Consider the following 16,625-nt stretch of genomic DNA (forward strand, 5'->3'; position numbering starts at 1 on the left):
AGGAAGAGACACGCAACAATCCAGAATGAACATTTTACAGTTTCCACAATTTTATGTTTGACTTTTAGCTTAAGATTTCATGTTGAAATATCACATTTCTGTATATCAAGTAAACACATCATCTGTTTAAAATAGACTGGGGATATTGTCCATCCATCCATCCATTTTCTGAGCCGCTTAGCCTCACTAGGGTCGTGCGAGTGCTGGAGCCTATCCCAGCTATCATCGGGCAGGAGGCGGGCACACCCTGAACTGTTTGCCAGCCAATCGCAGGGATATTGTACAACAACTACAAAATACAAAAGTAAAAGTTAACCTATGCCCATTTTAGCGAAACTGCTAATTCACAGGTGTACTGAACGCCACAATGTGGCAATTAAGGTACATAAGTGCCAATTGGCTGCATATGAACTACATAGTTTAAGTGGCACTGCTTAGGTCTCATGAATCACCAAATACAAAGATGGAATGAATAAATAGATCTTAATCCAGACTAGTTGGAGCTACATATACTGTCTGGAGCAGACCTCTTACATCATATGACAAATATGTACCTTGACCTTTAAAGACTTGGTTTAAAACACTTGTTGATGTGTATTAAAAAAAAAAAAAAAAAAAAAAAATAGGTAAAGGAAACTATGAAGGAGACCATCAAGGAGCACCTGCTGGATGAAGATGAGGAAGAGGAGGAGGAGATGAGGAGGCGCGAGGAGAAATCAAAGTCTCTGAGTCTTCTAGAGTACAACCTGACAATGGACACGGCCAAACTCTTCATGTCCTGTTTGCATGCCTGGGGCCTAAACGAGCAGTTGGACGGTATCTGTCTGGAGAGACTCGGCATGCTCAGGCCACACTGCCCCATCTCTTTTGGCTTAATCTCCAGAGGAGGTCACATGTCCCTCATGCTGCCCACCTTTAAGGTATGTACCAATCTGTCCGATTGCGTTGTGATTCCAAAACTTAACACCGAGCAAATCTTCCTTGAAAAAAATTTTCGGTGTTAAAATTTTTTTTCCCCGTTACGGATGAGTTTTTAATGTGATCAAATTGACTGAATATCCTGGATTGATTATGCGAAAATTAACCATTAAGCAATTGAGGAATAATTGTTTTTTCATTTTTTTAATATGATGTGGTGTCCATTTGTCCCAACCCCTGTTTAAATGCCAGTGTTGTATTGAGCAAGATAATGTTACTGCATAACAGAAGTCTGTTTGGATGTTGCTAAATTTTTTAATAGTTGACTGAATAAACAATGCATCTGCTGGTTGCAACCAAGTAGTCACATCCTAAACAATCAATTAATTGATCAATAAATTGATAAATTATTCAATCATGCAGTCTACTCCTAGTTTGTGTAATGGTCCTATATTGGGAAAACATCAAGAAACAGCAACTATTACTTGCCCTTATGTTGGTCAGGATTGGTAGAACCTAAATTGTCGACAAATTTATAATACATAATCACTTTATATCACATAATGTGGTAATTGTCTGCAACATTCATTCATTCATTCATTCATCTTCCGTTCCGCTTATCCTCACTAGGGTCACGGGCGTGCTGGAGGCTATCCCAGCTATCTTCGGGAAAGAGGCGGGGTACACCCTGAACTTGGTCGCCAGCCAATCGCAGGGCACATACAAACAAACAACCATTCGCACTCATATTCACACCTACGGGCAATTTAGAGTCTTCAATTAACCTACCTTGCATGTTTTTGGGATGTGGGAGGAAACGAGTGCCCACGCAGGCACGGGGAAAACATGCAAACTCCACACAGGCGGGGCCGGGATTTGAACCCCAGTCCTCAGAACTGTTAGGCAGATGTTCTTACCAGTCTTCCACCATGCCGCCTGACTGCAACAATGGTAGAACTAAGTTTTAGGCCCATCCATTTTCAGTACTGCTTATCCTCATGTCGTGGTTGAGCTGAACCCTATCCCAGCCGAGCTGAACCCTATCCCAGCTGACTTGGACGTGAGGCAGGGTACACCCTGGACTGTCAACATCCAAACGCAGGGCACATATAAACAAGCAACCATTTACACTGAGATTCACAGCTAAGGACAATTTAGTCTTCAGTGAACCTAAGATGTATGATTTTTGTAAGTGTGATACAAGCATGGGAAGAACATGCAAGCGCTGCATAAAAAGGACAGAGTCTGAATTTGAACCCAGTTCCTCAGAACTGTGAGGTGGCTGTGCTAACTACTTGACCGCAGTGCTGCTCTATTTTAGGCCCAATTGGAGTCAATTAAAAATTACGATTACAAAATTCTTGTTTTATATGTAAAATGTGATCTTGAATAACGTATAGTTATACGAGTGTTTTATAGTTATAACCAGTGTTTTTTATTTAGATAGTGTCTCGCTATTGGGAGCTGATAAAATAACCTTTGATCTGCTCTCACCGTCACCTACCTGCTTTTGGTTCATTTATTGTTCTCCATTTGTTAGGAGTCTTTGCTGCAGCAGTTGTCCCTTGCAACAGGTCAGAAGCTGACATTGTCAGACATTGTTGGCAAGGGGACATACGGTGTGTCAAGGGCAGTAACTACGCAGCACCTCCTGTCCGTCATCTCTCTGGCCAACACTCTGATGGGCATGACCAATGCCACCTTTGTTGGCGAGCACATGAAGAAGGCACCATCCAGGTAACGCAAACAAACCCAAATGACACTCTCAAACAAATACTATACCTGATTACTTGAAGCAGTGTGTTCTTGCATGCTGGGGATGTGAGTTAGGTGTAGAGCTGCAACAGGCAAGCAGTCTACACCACTGATTACATTTCAGAAGAAAAAACAAATCTTTCACTCCTGCTAAAACACTGTGGATTCATGGTACACAATCACAGGAGGCTGCACACATACACTCAACAAAAATATAAACGCAACACCCCATTTTCCGTGAGCTGGACTCCAAGAACTAAAACTTTTTCTACATACACAAAAGTTCATTTCCCCTCAAATATTGTTCACAAATCTGTCTAAATCTGTGTTAGTGAGCATTTCTCCTTTGTCGAGATAATCCATCCCACTTTACAGGTGTGGCATATCAAGATGCTGATTAGACAGCATGTTTATTGCACAGGTGTGCCATAGGTTGGCCACAATAAAAGGCCACTTTGAAATGTGCAGTTTTATCACAAAGCACAATGCCACAGATGTTGCAAGTTCTGAGAGAGCGTGCAGTTGGCATGCTAACTGCAGGAATGTCGACCAGAGCTGTTGCCCGTGAATTGAATGTTCATTTCTCTACCATAAGCCGTCTGCAAAGGCGTTTCAGGCACTTTGGCAATGCATCCAACCGGCCTCAGAACCGCAGACCACGTGTAACCACGCCAGCCCAGGACCTCCACATCCAGCATGTTCACCTCCAAGATCGTCTGAGACCCGCCACCCCGACAGCTGCTGCAGCAATCGGTTTGAATAACCAAATAATTTCTGCACAAACTGTCAGAAACCGTCTCAGGGAAGCTCATCTGCATGCTCGTCGTCCTCATCCTCATCAGAGTCTCGACCTGACTGCAGTTCTTCGTCGTAACCGACTTGAGTGGGCGAATTCTCCCATTCGATGGCGTCTGACACGTTGCAGATGTGTTCTCTTCACGGATGAATCCCGGTTTTCACTGTTCAGGGCAGATGGCAGACGCCGTGGGTGAGCGGTTTGCTGATGTCAACGTTGTGGGCAATGGTAGCAGTGGGGTTATGGTTTGGGCAGGCGTATGTTATGGGCAACGAACACAGGTGCATTTTATTGATGGCATTTTGAATGCACAGAGATGCATTGACGAGATCCTGAGGCCCATTGTTGTGCCATTCATCCACGAACATCACCTCATGTTGCAGTATGATAATGCACGGCTCCCAAGTTGCAAGGATCTGTACACATTTCCTGGAAGCTGAAAACATCCCAGTTCTTGCATGAACAGTATAGTCCCCAGACATGTCACCAATTGAGCCTGTTTGGGATGCTCTGGATCACCGTATACGACAGCGTTATCCAGTTCCTGCCAATATCCAGCAACTTCGCACAGCCATAGAAGAGGAGTGGACGAAAATTACACTGGCCACAATCAACAACCTGATGGAAATGTGTTGCACTGCGTGAGGCAAATGGTGGTCACACCAGGTACTGACTGGTTTTCTGACCCCCCAGACGCCCACAATAAAGCAAAACTGCACATGTCAGAGAAGCCTTTTATTGTGGCCAGCCTAAGGCACACCTGTGCAATAATCATGCTGTCTAATCAGCATCTTGATATGCCACACCTGTGAGGTGGGATGGATTATCTCGACAATGGCGAAATGCTTGCTAACACAGATTTAAACAGATTTGTGAACAATATTTGAGGGAAATGGCCTTTTGTGTATGTAGAAAAATGTTTAGATATTTGAGTCCAGCGCACGAAAAATGAGAGCAAAAACAAGTGTTGTTTATATATTTGCTCAGTATATATACAGTAATATCAGTAGATAACATTCAGCCAAGTCTTTGGAATTTGTGCGAAGCTGTTTATTTGGTCGGCCCGAGCTCTCATTGTGCTATAAAAGATTTAACACCTAAGGTCCTTGTCCAGCTGCTCTAATACCACTATGCCACTTCATCAACCCTACACACACAAAATCACGCAGTGAAAAAAAACACAAATTAAATGGAGAGAAAAACATCCTTAAATTCCTGTTACATTATAGTATTTTAATGATAACATTTCTGTGGATTAATCTCAGCCAGCTTTCCTGCAGGGACTTACGACTTCAAGGGCCTGGTTTACGAAGATCCCAAATAACAGGTGCTAAAATGTGTGTTCACAATAACAGATTTGTGTGAGCTGTTGGTCTGTGGGTTGTGCACGATCTACAAAGATTGCAATCTCTCACTAAAATCCAGAAACAAGGAAATCCAGAGTTGAAAGGAGTTTTGTCGCAGGTCATGTGGCATATTTTTTCTTGTGGATGGCTCCAAGTCAGCCATTAAATTATTTAAAAGCTCCAAAATTGCATTGCTGAATAGATGCATGGATGTCACCACAATTTTGGTTTCGGGATTTAAAAATTGTTGACACGACCAAAAAAGATCTGTTCGCCCGACACCTCATTTTGTCTGTGCGTCATTGTTTCGCACAGTGGTGCTAGTTTGCACCTGCCTTTCAGACGCAGTATACAACGATTCAAACAACAAAAAACACAATTACTCTCAGGTTTAATAAATCACATTGCGCTTGATAAATTAATCTATTCTTTTCTGCATTTGTAAATTCACCTACTGTTATGTGAAGCTGTTAAAAACAAATGGTGTAAACAGCACTTGTACTACAGTGGGGCAAAAAGGTATTTAGTCAGCCACCAGTTGTGCAAGTTCTCCCACTTAAAAGGATGAGAGGCCTGTAATTTTCATGATAGGTATACCTCACCTTCGAGAGACAAAATGAGAAAAAAAATCCAGAAAATCACATGGTCCGGTTTTTAAAGAATTTATTTGCACATGGTGGAAAATAATAAGTATTTGGTCACCTACAAACAAGCAAGAGGCTCTCACAGGCCTGTAACTTATTTAAAAGGTTACTCTGTCCTCCACTCATTACCTGTATTTATGGCACCTGTTTGAACTCGTTAGCAGTGTAAAAAACACCTGTCCACAACCTCAAACAGTCATACTCAAAACTCAACTATGGCTAAGACCAAAGAGCTGTAAAAGGACACCAGACACAAAATTGTAGACTTGCACCAGGCTAGGAAAACTGAATCTACAATAGGTAAGGTGTGAAGAAATCAACTGTGGGAGCAATTATTAGAAAATGGAAGAGATACAATACCACTGATAATCTCCCTCAATCTGGGGCTCCACGCAAGATCTTACCCCTTGGGGTCAAAATGATAACAGGAACAGTGAGCAAAAATCCCAGAACCACACAGGGGGACCTTGTGAATGACATGGGACCAAAGTAACAAGGCTACTATCAGTAACACACTACGCCGCCAGGGACTCAAATCCTGCAATGCCAAATGTGTCCCCCTGCTTAAACCATTACATGTCCAGGCCCGTCTGAAGTTTAGTTGAGGGCATTTGGATGATCCAGAAGAGGATTGGGAGAATGACATATGGTCAGATGAAACCAAAATAGAACTTTTAGGTAAAAATTCAACTTGTTGTGTCTGGAGGAGAAAGAATTCTGAGTTGCATCCAAAGAACACCATACCTACTGTGAAGCATGGGGGTGGAAGCATTATGCTTTGGGGCTGTTTTTCTGCAAAGGGCCCAGGACAACTGATCCGTGTAAAGGAAAGAATGAATGGGGCCATGTATCGTGAGATTTGGAGAGAAAACCTCCTTCCATCAGCAAGGGCATTGAAGATGAAACGTGAAACACACTGCACGGGCAACGAAGGTGTAGGTTCGTAAGAAGCATTTCAAGGTCCTGGAGTGGCCTAGCCAGTCTCCAGATCTCAACCCCTTAGAAAATATTTGGCGGGAATTGAAAGTCAGAGGAGATCTGCATGGAGGAATGGGCCAAAATACCAGCAACAGTGTGTGAAAACCTTGTGAAGAAAACCTTGTGAAGACTTGTCTACTAAATACTGAGCAAAGGGTCTGAATACTTATTGCTGTGTGATATTTCAGTTTTTCTTTTTTAATAAAGCTACAAAAAAAAATTTTCAATATTGGGTGCTGTGTGTACATTGAGGGGGAAAAAAATTTACTTAAAGGATTTCAGCAAATTGCTGCAATGTAACAGAGAGTGAAAAATTTCCGGGGGTCTGAATACTTTCCATACCCACTGTAACTAGGATGTGGCTGTTTATAATTAATTCATTTAGTTCATAGATTCATTTTCATTCTTTCTCATTTAGAAGCACTTACTCTGGACAATTGACAGTTGTCATTAGATTAAAGTTTGTTTCATATTCTGTGGTCTCAATTTTAAAAACATAGTGTAGACAGTATCAGAGAGCCACACTAGATGACATGTTAATGGTGACACTTCAACAAACACGTTCAGTAGTATGAAAATTATATTCACACATAGTTACTTAGCATTTGTACAATATTTTATCATGGTGTGGAATGCACTTTTTTTTGTCTTTTTTTAAATGCCGTGATCGTAATACAGAGTGATCCCATACACCAGACCTATAACGTACCTGGCATCTTCTAGCGCCGACTCTTTCGTCATGCCTGTAAATATCTGGTCAATTATCATAACCCCAAAAAAGGTTTTCTCCCCCCCCCCTCAAAAAAAAAACAACCTCTTAATTAAAATGCAAATTTCCAACTCTAAACGATGTCAAGTCATGTAGTCCAAATCAAAGCCAAGGCAAGTCTCTTGGCTACCAAGTCTAAAGTCAAGTCTTTCCTATGAATAAGTAAGCAAGTTGCACGTCATAAAACTGGCAACTCAAGTCAACTTGAGTCAATTGACTTGAGTCGAGTCCCCCCACCTCTGCTTTCTGCACGTGGAAACCTTTAAGTAAAGCAGCTCTCAAGTGTTAAAACCATTGCAGTAGAAGGAATTAGACTGACGCTGGGAAGGAATGACATTGCAAAATCCAGTAGTTCCCAAACAGCTGGCTTCAAGTGAGTTGGTAATCTTTTTTATTTATTTATTTATGTATTTTTTTTTTAATAAGAGATCTGTCTCTTTTCACACATGTGAAAAGATGACTTGGCACACAAGCAGTATTTCACTGTTATGTTACTGTTGTTAATCATTGTTGCTAATGTTTCTGGACATGACAATTAGGGAACACCTCTTACGGTGTGTTCAGATTTGAGTTTGGTTGGGTTAAAATCAACTTGGGTGTGTGTTTTTTTTTTCACATGGTATGGGTCATATGGTTCATTTGAAGTGTGAACGTTAACATCCAAACCCAGAGGCATACCACTGAGACTACTTTAAGAGGCGTTTCTTTGAGGCTTTGACCTTTTTCCATAATGTGTATGTATACTACACATGCAGTTGTTGCAAAAGTGAGGAAATTTGAGAGGTAAACCTGACAAGACAATATCATAATCTGCAGACTATCTGTTGATGTATCCAATAAATGAGTACAGCCATCTGTCCCACAAATCTAAGTTGAGGCTCAATTTTCTAGTTTGACAAAAAAGCTCTTGATTTGCTCACTAAACTGTATTTACTACTATAATTGCTATGTTTTTTTTTACCTCTTGCGTTTAGGGGGAACTTTTGATTGAATTGATTTGATTTTGTTTAGATTACATACAGCCCTAACCATTTAAGGCACTGTGTGAGGTGGTAGGATGCAAACACTACAGCTTCTGGAAAAGCAATAAAAAATTATGTGTTCTTGCGCAATATCACAATTTATTATTATGAAGAAAAAAAAATGGAAACAAAAACTTTTTTTTTTTTTTTTTTAATAATAATTTGTTAGCTTTTCTGACTACTGTTGAAAGATTCCGTCTCAATTATGTTAAGTAAGAGATACAAAATTAGACTATCTTAAGACTTCCAGATTCTCATCAGTGGTCCTTTTATAATATTGATGTCAAAATTTCTGATCTGGAAGACACCTCCTGTATATAAAAAACAAAGACCTGTTTTCTGGTTGAACTTCACCACACCTCGTTATTCTTACCATCATATTGAAATGTCATTCATAGTGAAATGAAAAGAAACATTTTAATATGGATGATTATTTTTAAAGGCAATGAGGCAAAGTCGTTGCATACTGTATCTAGACACTGTTTCTTTTCCTGTTTTAGTCCACATGAAAACTTATCTGAGCTACAAATCCTGATTGGATCCTCTTTGTCACAGGACTATAATGTTATAATTATTTCAAGTTTTTCAATTACTTTAAAAAAAAAAAAAAAGAAATATTTAAATATGTGCAATATATAAATGTCTTTCATAGGTTTTGCCATCACTCGACTTGCAATAATATGATATGTACATCCTTGTTCGTCAATCGTAGTACTCGATATTTGTATGTCTCTAAAAGTTAGTTTCCTCTGGTATGTTCAGGCACAGGAGTGTGCCCTCATTAAAAATTCAGTAGACTGAGCACACAAATGCCCTCTTGGGTGTGTGTGTGGACGGTGTGTGCGTCCGTTTTTTTGTGCTCTCCCACCTTTCTCCTGCCCGTTCCTTTAATATTTCATGCCTTGTCTTTGTGATCGTCCTCTAGACCTCCCAGACCAGGAGGAACCCCGGAGACTCCTCGCAGGACGCCGGCCACACCCCCTCAGCCCTCCAACCCGGCGCTACAAGCCCAGATCAAACAAGGTAACTACAAAAGGAGGGGGCGCTTGTTTCGCACACCCATGGGGCCCTGCGGGGACATTGGGAGAGAGGCTGGGGCTCAGAATGTAGCTACTGGCAATAAATCCCACAGAGACTTCAAAAAAATATCACAGAAGGAAGCTGCTGGTGTTTTCTTGTTCAGTGGATCTTTTTAAATACTCTTCTCATTTTTGACATGTTAGCGGTCTAACAGCTGGAGTTTAAACCTCCTAAAAATTATTTCTGAGAAAGCCTTTTGGACCATCAAATGCTTTTCTTATAAAAAAAATATGAATTGAATTTATAAATCTAACCACTCAAAAATGTACATCTAAGTCTTCCTGTGCACCACATTTTTATTGAACACATGCTTTTCTTAATTGTATTTATTCACCAAACCAGTAAAGTACTGTTCATAACTACTTTTTCATCTCAAAAGCTCAGCTCTAATATTATTTTTCATTTCACATTTAACTTGTATGGTTATATGTCTGCCAACAAATGTGTAGAAAATATTTTGTTGGCATTCTTCTGCCTCGAGAGTCTGTCATGACGCAAGTCTGCCACAGACAAAACATAAAAAATTTGAAATTTGTGTCACTGTTATAATTTAGGTGTCTTTTAAGTGTATTAGGAGAAGAATTTTATTATAAATATTTTTATTGGGAGGAAAAATTACCCCCCAAAAACTGCAAAACTGATTTACAAAAGAAAAAGTGTTAACTTTTTTATGGTTCACTATAGGTGACATTGTAACCATCTGTCACCATCTGCCAACCACACGTGCACATTTGCACACTTGTCTAGCACAATACCTGCACATTTGTTGATACACACACACACTTGCCTTGGAGGGCACACTTGTGTTTTTGGTGGGAGGGAATGGGGTTTTGTGCTATTGTCATGCTCTAATGGGGTGAAGCGTGACAAGCGCGTGGACTGGTTCGCCCCACACTCCTATTCGTGTCCATTCAGAGGGACTACTTGGCCATGATCTCTGCTCAGAGAGTCTACTCAAATCAATTGTGTGTGTGTGTGTGTGTGTGTGTGTGTTAATAACTGCTCATAATCTTCCTGTGGAAAAAAAAAACCCTAAAGTCCTACTTCAACCAGTAGTTAAAGAACAGTGATTTTTCTTCCTACTTCTTGCATTTAGTACTTGATAAACATATTCCACAGAGACACTTATTCCAAAACATTTTCTTCAGTGTTGTCCTGATTGCCAAAGGTTAAGCAATGAATTACCAGCAATCAATAGATTGCCCAACAAAAGTACCTCACATTGACTTCAATAGTTTTTGTGGTTTACACATCAACTTATGACAGTCTTATGCCTTGCTTATCCATGTGTTTTAAGAGTGTATTAGGCCATCTCTATTTTTTGTATTAATTGTACAGTGTTTAAGTGTTTCTTTCACTGCACTTTCATTTAATCTATTCTGTTCATATGTGCAACTTTCTATCTTCCTCTGTTTTTTCTTGTTTTCTCTGCAACAACAGTAAATGTTTTGCCCTTTGCCACATCTTCTATATGGTAACTATGGTAGGGATTTTTGCTGTTAAGCACGTGTGTTATCTACAGCTGCATTGAAAGATCACATTGCAATATTGTCATTCGATATTAAATCAATTATATATAGGTTACTACACCAAATTGTATCAATCTGAAAACACAGTGGCTATATTTATGGATTTGAATGCCTTTTCCCCAGGCTGTTTTTACGGAAAGCCTTAGGTGGTAGGTGAGTTTACGAAATTTAAGGCCTTTGTAGTATATGGGTGCTATGTTAGTAATGGATGTGAATGTAACTTGATTTACCCTGATAGCTGTCTGATTAATCTGAGTATTAATCTTAGGCTCTTGCATCCTTTTATTGAGAAAACGCTGCATGGATCAGAATTCACACACACGTACGTACACACACACATGCCCACCACATTCAACAATACCCCTCAATTGATAAATGGGTATTACCCATGTACAGTAGAGGAAATACTACTTTTATTATTATTATTTGATCCCTCACTGATTTTGTAAGTTCACCCACTGACAAAAGACATGAGGGATCTATAATGCGTGTGTATAATTTTTGTTAACAGTGAGAGACAGAATATCATAAAGAAAATCATATTTCAAAAACTATATAAAAGAATTCTGGCTGCCACAGACTTTCATTTTAAGAAAGTACTCCGAAACTCGTTAGCTGTATGAAAGACGCCAATCTCAGCTCGTTGCTCGTATAAAGACACCTGTCCACAGAATCAATGAATCAGACACCAACTCCATCATGGGCAAGACCAAAGAACTTTCCAAGGATATCAGGAACAAGATTGTCGACTTCCACAAGGCTGGAATGGCTACAAGACCATTGGCAAGAAGCTGGCAACTGTTATAATTAGAAAATGGAATAAACATCCATCCATCCATTTATTTTCTGAGCCGCTTATCCTCACTAGGGTCGCGGGCTTGCTGGAGCCTATCCCAGCTGTCATCGGGCAGGAGGCGGGGTACACCCTGAACTGGTTGCCAGCCAATCGCAGGGCACATAGAAACAGACAAACATTCGCACTCACAGTCATGCCTACGGGCAATTTAGAGTCTCCAATTAATGCATGTTTTTGGGATGTGGGAGGAAACCGGAGTGCCCGGAGAAAACCCACGCAGGCACGGGGAGAACATGCAAACTCCACACAGTCGGGGCCGGGGATTGAACCCGGGTCCTCAGAACTGTGAGGCTGACGCTCTAACCAGTCGTCCACCGTGCCGCCATGGAATAAACAACAAAAATAAAATCATTTAATCACTCTCCCTCTGTCTGGAGCTCCTTGCAAGATTTCAACTCATAAGGTATCAATGATCATGAGAGAGGTTAGCCATCAGCCCAGAACTACACGGGAAAAGCTTGTTAATGATCTCAAGACAGCTGGGACCACAGTCACCAAGAAAAACATTGGTAACACACTACGTTGTCCATCCATCCATCCATCAATGTTTTTTTTTACCGCTTATCCTCACTAGAGTCGTAATGGATTAAAATCCTGCAGCACCTGTAAGGTCCCCCTGCTCAAGAAGACACATGTACAGTCCTGTCCCACGTTTGCCAATGAACACCTGAATGAATAAAAAAATAATAATAATAATGATTTGAGAGAAGGTAACGTGACCACATCACCTTCTCCCAAAGATGAGACAAAAATTGAGCTGTTTGGAATCAATTTGACTCACCGTGTTTGGAGGAAGAGGAATTCAGACTATGACGCCAAGAACACCATTCCCACCATTAAGCATGGAGATGGAAGGCTCTTCTCACCCGATTGCTCAGTTTGGCCGGACTGCCAGCTCTAAGAAGAGTTCTGGTAGTCCCAAACGTCTTCCATTTAAGGATTATGGAGGCCACTGTGCTCTTAGGAACCTTAAGTGCAACAAAAAAGTTTTTTTTTGTAACCTTGGCCAGATCTGTGCCTTGCCACTATTGTGTGTCTGAGCTCTTAAGGCACTTCCTTTTGACCTAATGATTCTCATTTGCTCTGACATGCACTGTCAGCTGTAAGATCTTATATATAGACAGTTGTGTGGCTTTCATAATCAAGTCCAATCAGTATAGTCAAACACAGCTGGACTCCAACAAAGGTGTCAAAGGGTCTGGATACTTATGGCACTGTGATATTTCAGGATTTAATTTAATGTTTCTTTAAATAAACCTGCAAAAATTTCAACAATTCCGTTTTTTTCTGTGAATATGGGGTACTGTGTGTACATTAATGAGGACAAAAATGAACTCAAATTATTTTAGCAAATGGCTGCAATATAACAAACTGAAAAATATAAGGGGGTCTGAATACTTTCCGTACCCAGTGTACGTGGTGACCAGAATGTGGAGAGTCCAAGAGGGTTTTTCATGCCCTTGGCTTGGTCCTGGCAGCGTGCACGTCCTCGAGTGGATAAGTGGGTACCGAACATATTCTCCGCAGCCTTGGCTATCCGTTGCAGTCTGATCTTGTCCTCCTTCCAGACTGTGATGGATGAACACAGAACCGATTCAAAGACTGCTGTGTAGAACTGCCTCAATAGCTCCTGTGGCAGGACGTGCTCCCTCAGAAGCCGCAGGAAGTAAATCCTCTGTTGGGCCTTTTTTGTAGAAGGAGTTGATGTTGGTCTCCATCTTCAGGTTGTGAGAGACCGTAATTCCCAGGAACTTGAAATTTGCGACAGTTGACAAAGGGCAGTTGGACAGTGTGAGACGCAGCTGTGGCGAGGGATGCCTTCTGAAGTTCACAATCATCGCTACTGTCTTGAGCGTGTTCATCTCCAGGTTGTGTTGGCCGCTCCACTTACTGTCAATAAGCAGACTCGTCACAGTCTTTGATGAGGCCGATGACTGTGGTGTTGTCTGCAAACTTCAGGAGTTTGACAACCGGGTGGGTTGAGGTGACGTCATTCGTGTAGAGAGAGAGGAGCAGCGGAGAGAGGACACATGCTTGGGGGGGGGGGGCCCTTTGCTGGTGGTGAGTGTGGATGAGGTGGTGTCTCCCAGCCTCACCTGCTGTGACCTGCCCGTCAGTAAGCTGTAAATCAACTGGCAGGTGCCAGGTGACCCGTTGAGCTGGAGAAGCTTGGAGGAGAGGGGTTCGGTGTTAATGTTGGTGAACGCAGAGCTGAAGTCCAAGAACAGGATCCTCGCTTTGGTCCTTGCGCCGTCGAGGTATTCTGGGATGAAGTGCAGTCCCATGTTGACTGAGTCATCCACAGACCTGTTTGCTCTATAGGCAAACTGGAGGTGGTCCAGCATGAGGCGTTCAAAGCAAAGGACTTCATTATCACAGATGCCAGGGCGACAGGCCTGTAGTCATACAGTCCTGAAAGTGGAGGTTTCTTAGGGACTGGGATGAAGCCTTTGAGACAGGATGGGACACAGTTCCAAAGATCTATTGAAGATCAGTTTAAAACTGGAACGAGGTGGTCCGCATAGACTTTTAAGCTGGAGGCTTACTTACTGTCCGGGCCTGCCGCTTTGTTGATCTTTTGTTGTTTAAAGACATGTTTCTCGTCCTGTTTGTGAATGGTCAATGCATATCTGTATGCATTTTTTTTGTAACCTTGGCCAGATCTGTGCCTTGCCACAATTCATATTGTGGAATTATTGTGCTGTTGATTAGAAAAAATAGTTTAATTCTTACCTTTCCCACTCATGAAAACTAAATCAAGTACAAGGCAGCCGGTAATCAATTCCGACTTGGCTGTGATTGGTCACATGGTTGTCAATCAAACAATCTCCACTGTGATTGGCCAAATGATTGGAGAGTCTTTTACCAAGCTACTCAGGTCAACTGTAAAAAGTGAAGATTTGTCATGCCTAGTTATGGTCTAAATGTTGAAAATGTTGAGGAAATGGTGCCTATTACTCTGAAGCCCTGGTAAAATAGGCATAAAAATGCCACTGGACATAACATACCTATATAATTTGTATATATTGTATGTCTATTGTGTGGAGCATGCAATACAGAAATTAATGTCCCCTCCCCCACCAACAGTTGTTGCCAAAAACAACCACATAGACCTCTTATGCCACAGGCTGGCCCTGGCTTCTAGCTACATTGAGAGAAACACATCACAGTAATTCGACCTGTTCGAACATCTAGACATGTTTGGTGACATGATTTTTATTTTTTATTTTTTAATTATTATTTTTTTGTGATTGAGTAACTTGTTTACCTTCGCGTGTTCGTGTCCCTCGTGATTCACACTGGAGGCTCTGCTGGCAGCTGTCTGCTTGCTTTCTCTTGAACCTCTTCTTCTCTTGCTGCCCAAACTGCTCGTCTTGGCGGAGGCGATGTATATCGCCACCTACTGAGCGGTGTGTCATGACACGCTATAGTAAGGACAAAAAGATACTGGCAAAATCTATTGGTGGTGGCCAAAATTCACTTGTGGCATCCTGCCACAAATAAATGTATATGTGGGAAACCCTGCGTGGCTCCAGAGCTGCATGTAGCTCTTTCATCCTTCTGCTCACGCTCCCTGTGACATAAGAAAATAAACAAACTTAATTCTAAATGTGATTATTATTATTATATTTTTTTAAAAATATGTGTCACAGCGACACCTGTTACTAAGATTTATTGAGGTATATTTGACCCCGGAAGGTAAAGCATGGATAAATCAAAGAAAATAAGAGTTTCTGAAGAAAACAGAACATTTATGCTACGCGCGACATATGTCTTACTGCCATGATGTGCTGAGGTTCAGGAACAAAAATCACATTAACCAGGTAAAATAAATATTTTAATCACATATTATTTTGCAGCTACTTATTTTATATCATTAAGTGAAATAGTCCTTTTTAATTCAAGTTGACAGCTGACTACACACGCCATAAGCGATAAAATGACAGAACACAAAAGCAGACAGAATTTTTGGGGCGCTGCAGGTGGATAATTTAAGTTGTGCTTTTATTTCATTAATACAAGGAAGACTCAAATAGACATTAACTATTTTATTTGAAAATAAACTTCAACCAAGCTCTATTTTTGGTTCAAAATGTTTTTGTTTCATGCAGTTCACTTGATTTCATAAATACAACACTATAGTTTGTTATATACAGGTGGAAATAAAATATATAGTTTTATTATCACTTTTGATGTCAACTCACCTTCGATGTCAGACGTTTTTTTGTGGGAGATGGTCCAAATGGCTCTTTTCGTAAAGGTTGCCGACCGAACCCTGGTCGAGAGCAAAGATAAAGGAATGCTTAGCTGTTTCAATACTTTTGGATGGGACTGTAGAAGCATTCTGAAAACTGTTACCAACATTCCTGACACCTGTCTGCTCTGTGCCTTGCTCTGTACTTCCTAATCAAATAAGAGTTACAGTATCTGATTCAATGTGGCCTTTTTTCCCCAGACTGGATCAACAGCTTTTCTTTCAGTTTATATCTAATTTGCTCGATTTCATTGTTTGCTGTTGCTGCTGTGTTGTAATTGAGTTTAATATATTCATCCACTCTACTTGACTGCTTCTCTCCTCCCTCTATGTTCTGTGTCTGTATGTATACAGTTAACATCTTTCTAACATCTTCTTCACTCTTCACTATTTTTCTCCTTTTCTTCCTTTTACAAGTTGCTGTAGCCACCACAGCCAGCACCGTTTCTGCTGCTGCTACAACTGCTGGGCCTAAGGGGGCCCCTGGGGTTCTTCCTCAGAGGGCCCCTGGCTCCCCCAGCCCTGGTCCTGCTTCTCATAGCATCCCCTCAGTCAATGAAGGTACTGACTGAACTGATGGGTACAACTTACAGGAAATTTTACAGCCCTGTTCTTTATTCACCCACTTATCCTTGGAGTTTCTCTTCTTCCTTTCCTATTGTCCCCTCCCTTCTGTA

The 16,625-nt window shown here is 41.1% G+C and overlaps 1 protein-coding gene across 2 annotated transcripts in view; it reads left to right on the forward strand.

Annotated features, from left to right (window-relative positions):
* The window catches only part of LOC133413649 (WD repeat-containing protein 7), a 110,183-nt gene that overhangs the window by 34,257 nt on the left and 59,301 nt on the right, over nt 1-16,625 (forward strand). Inside the window, exons 17-20 of one of the 2 annotated variants that reach the window (XM_061698270.1) lie at nt 627-920; nt 2,459-2,655; nt 9,154-9,251; nt 16,366-16,509. In XM_061698270.1, the coding sequence (XP_061554254.1) occupies nt 627-920; nt 2,459-2,655; nt 9,154-9,251; nt 16,366-16,509 (733 nt within the window). The remainder of the gene's footprint in view (nt 1-626; nt 921-2,458; nt 2,656-9,153; nt 9,252-16,365; nt 16,510-16,625) is intronic. The other variant, XM_061698271.1, reaches the window with a different exon arrangement.

This window comes from Phycodurus eques, chromosome 15 (assembly GCF_024500275.1).
Source record: "Phycodurus eques isolate BA_2022a chromosome 15, UOR_Pequ_1.1, whole genome shotgun sequence".
In the NCBI taxonomy this organism is placed as follows: domain Eukaryota; kingdom Metazoa; phylum Chordata; class Actinopteri; order Syngnathiformes; family Syngnathidae; genus Phycodurus; species Phycodurus eques.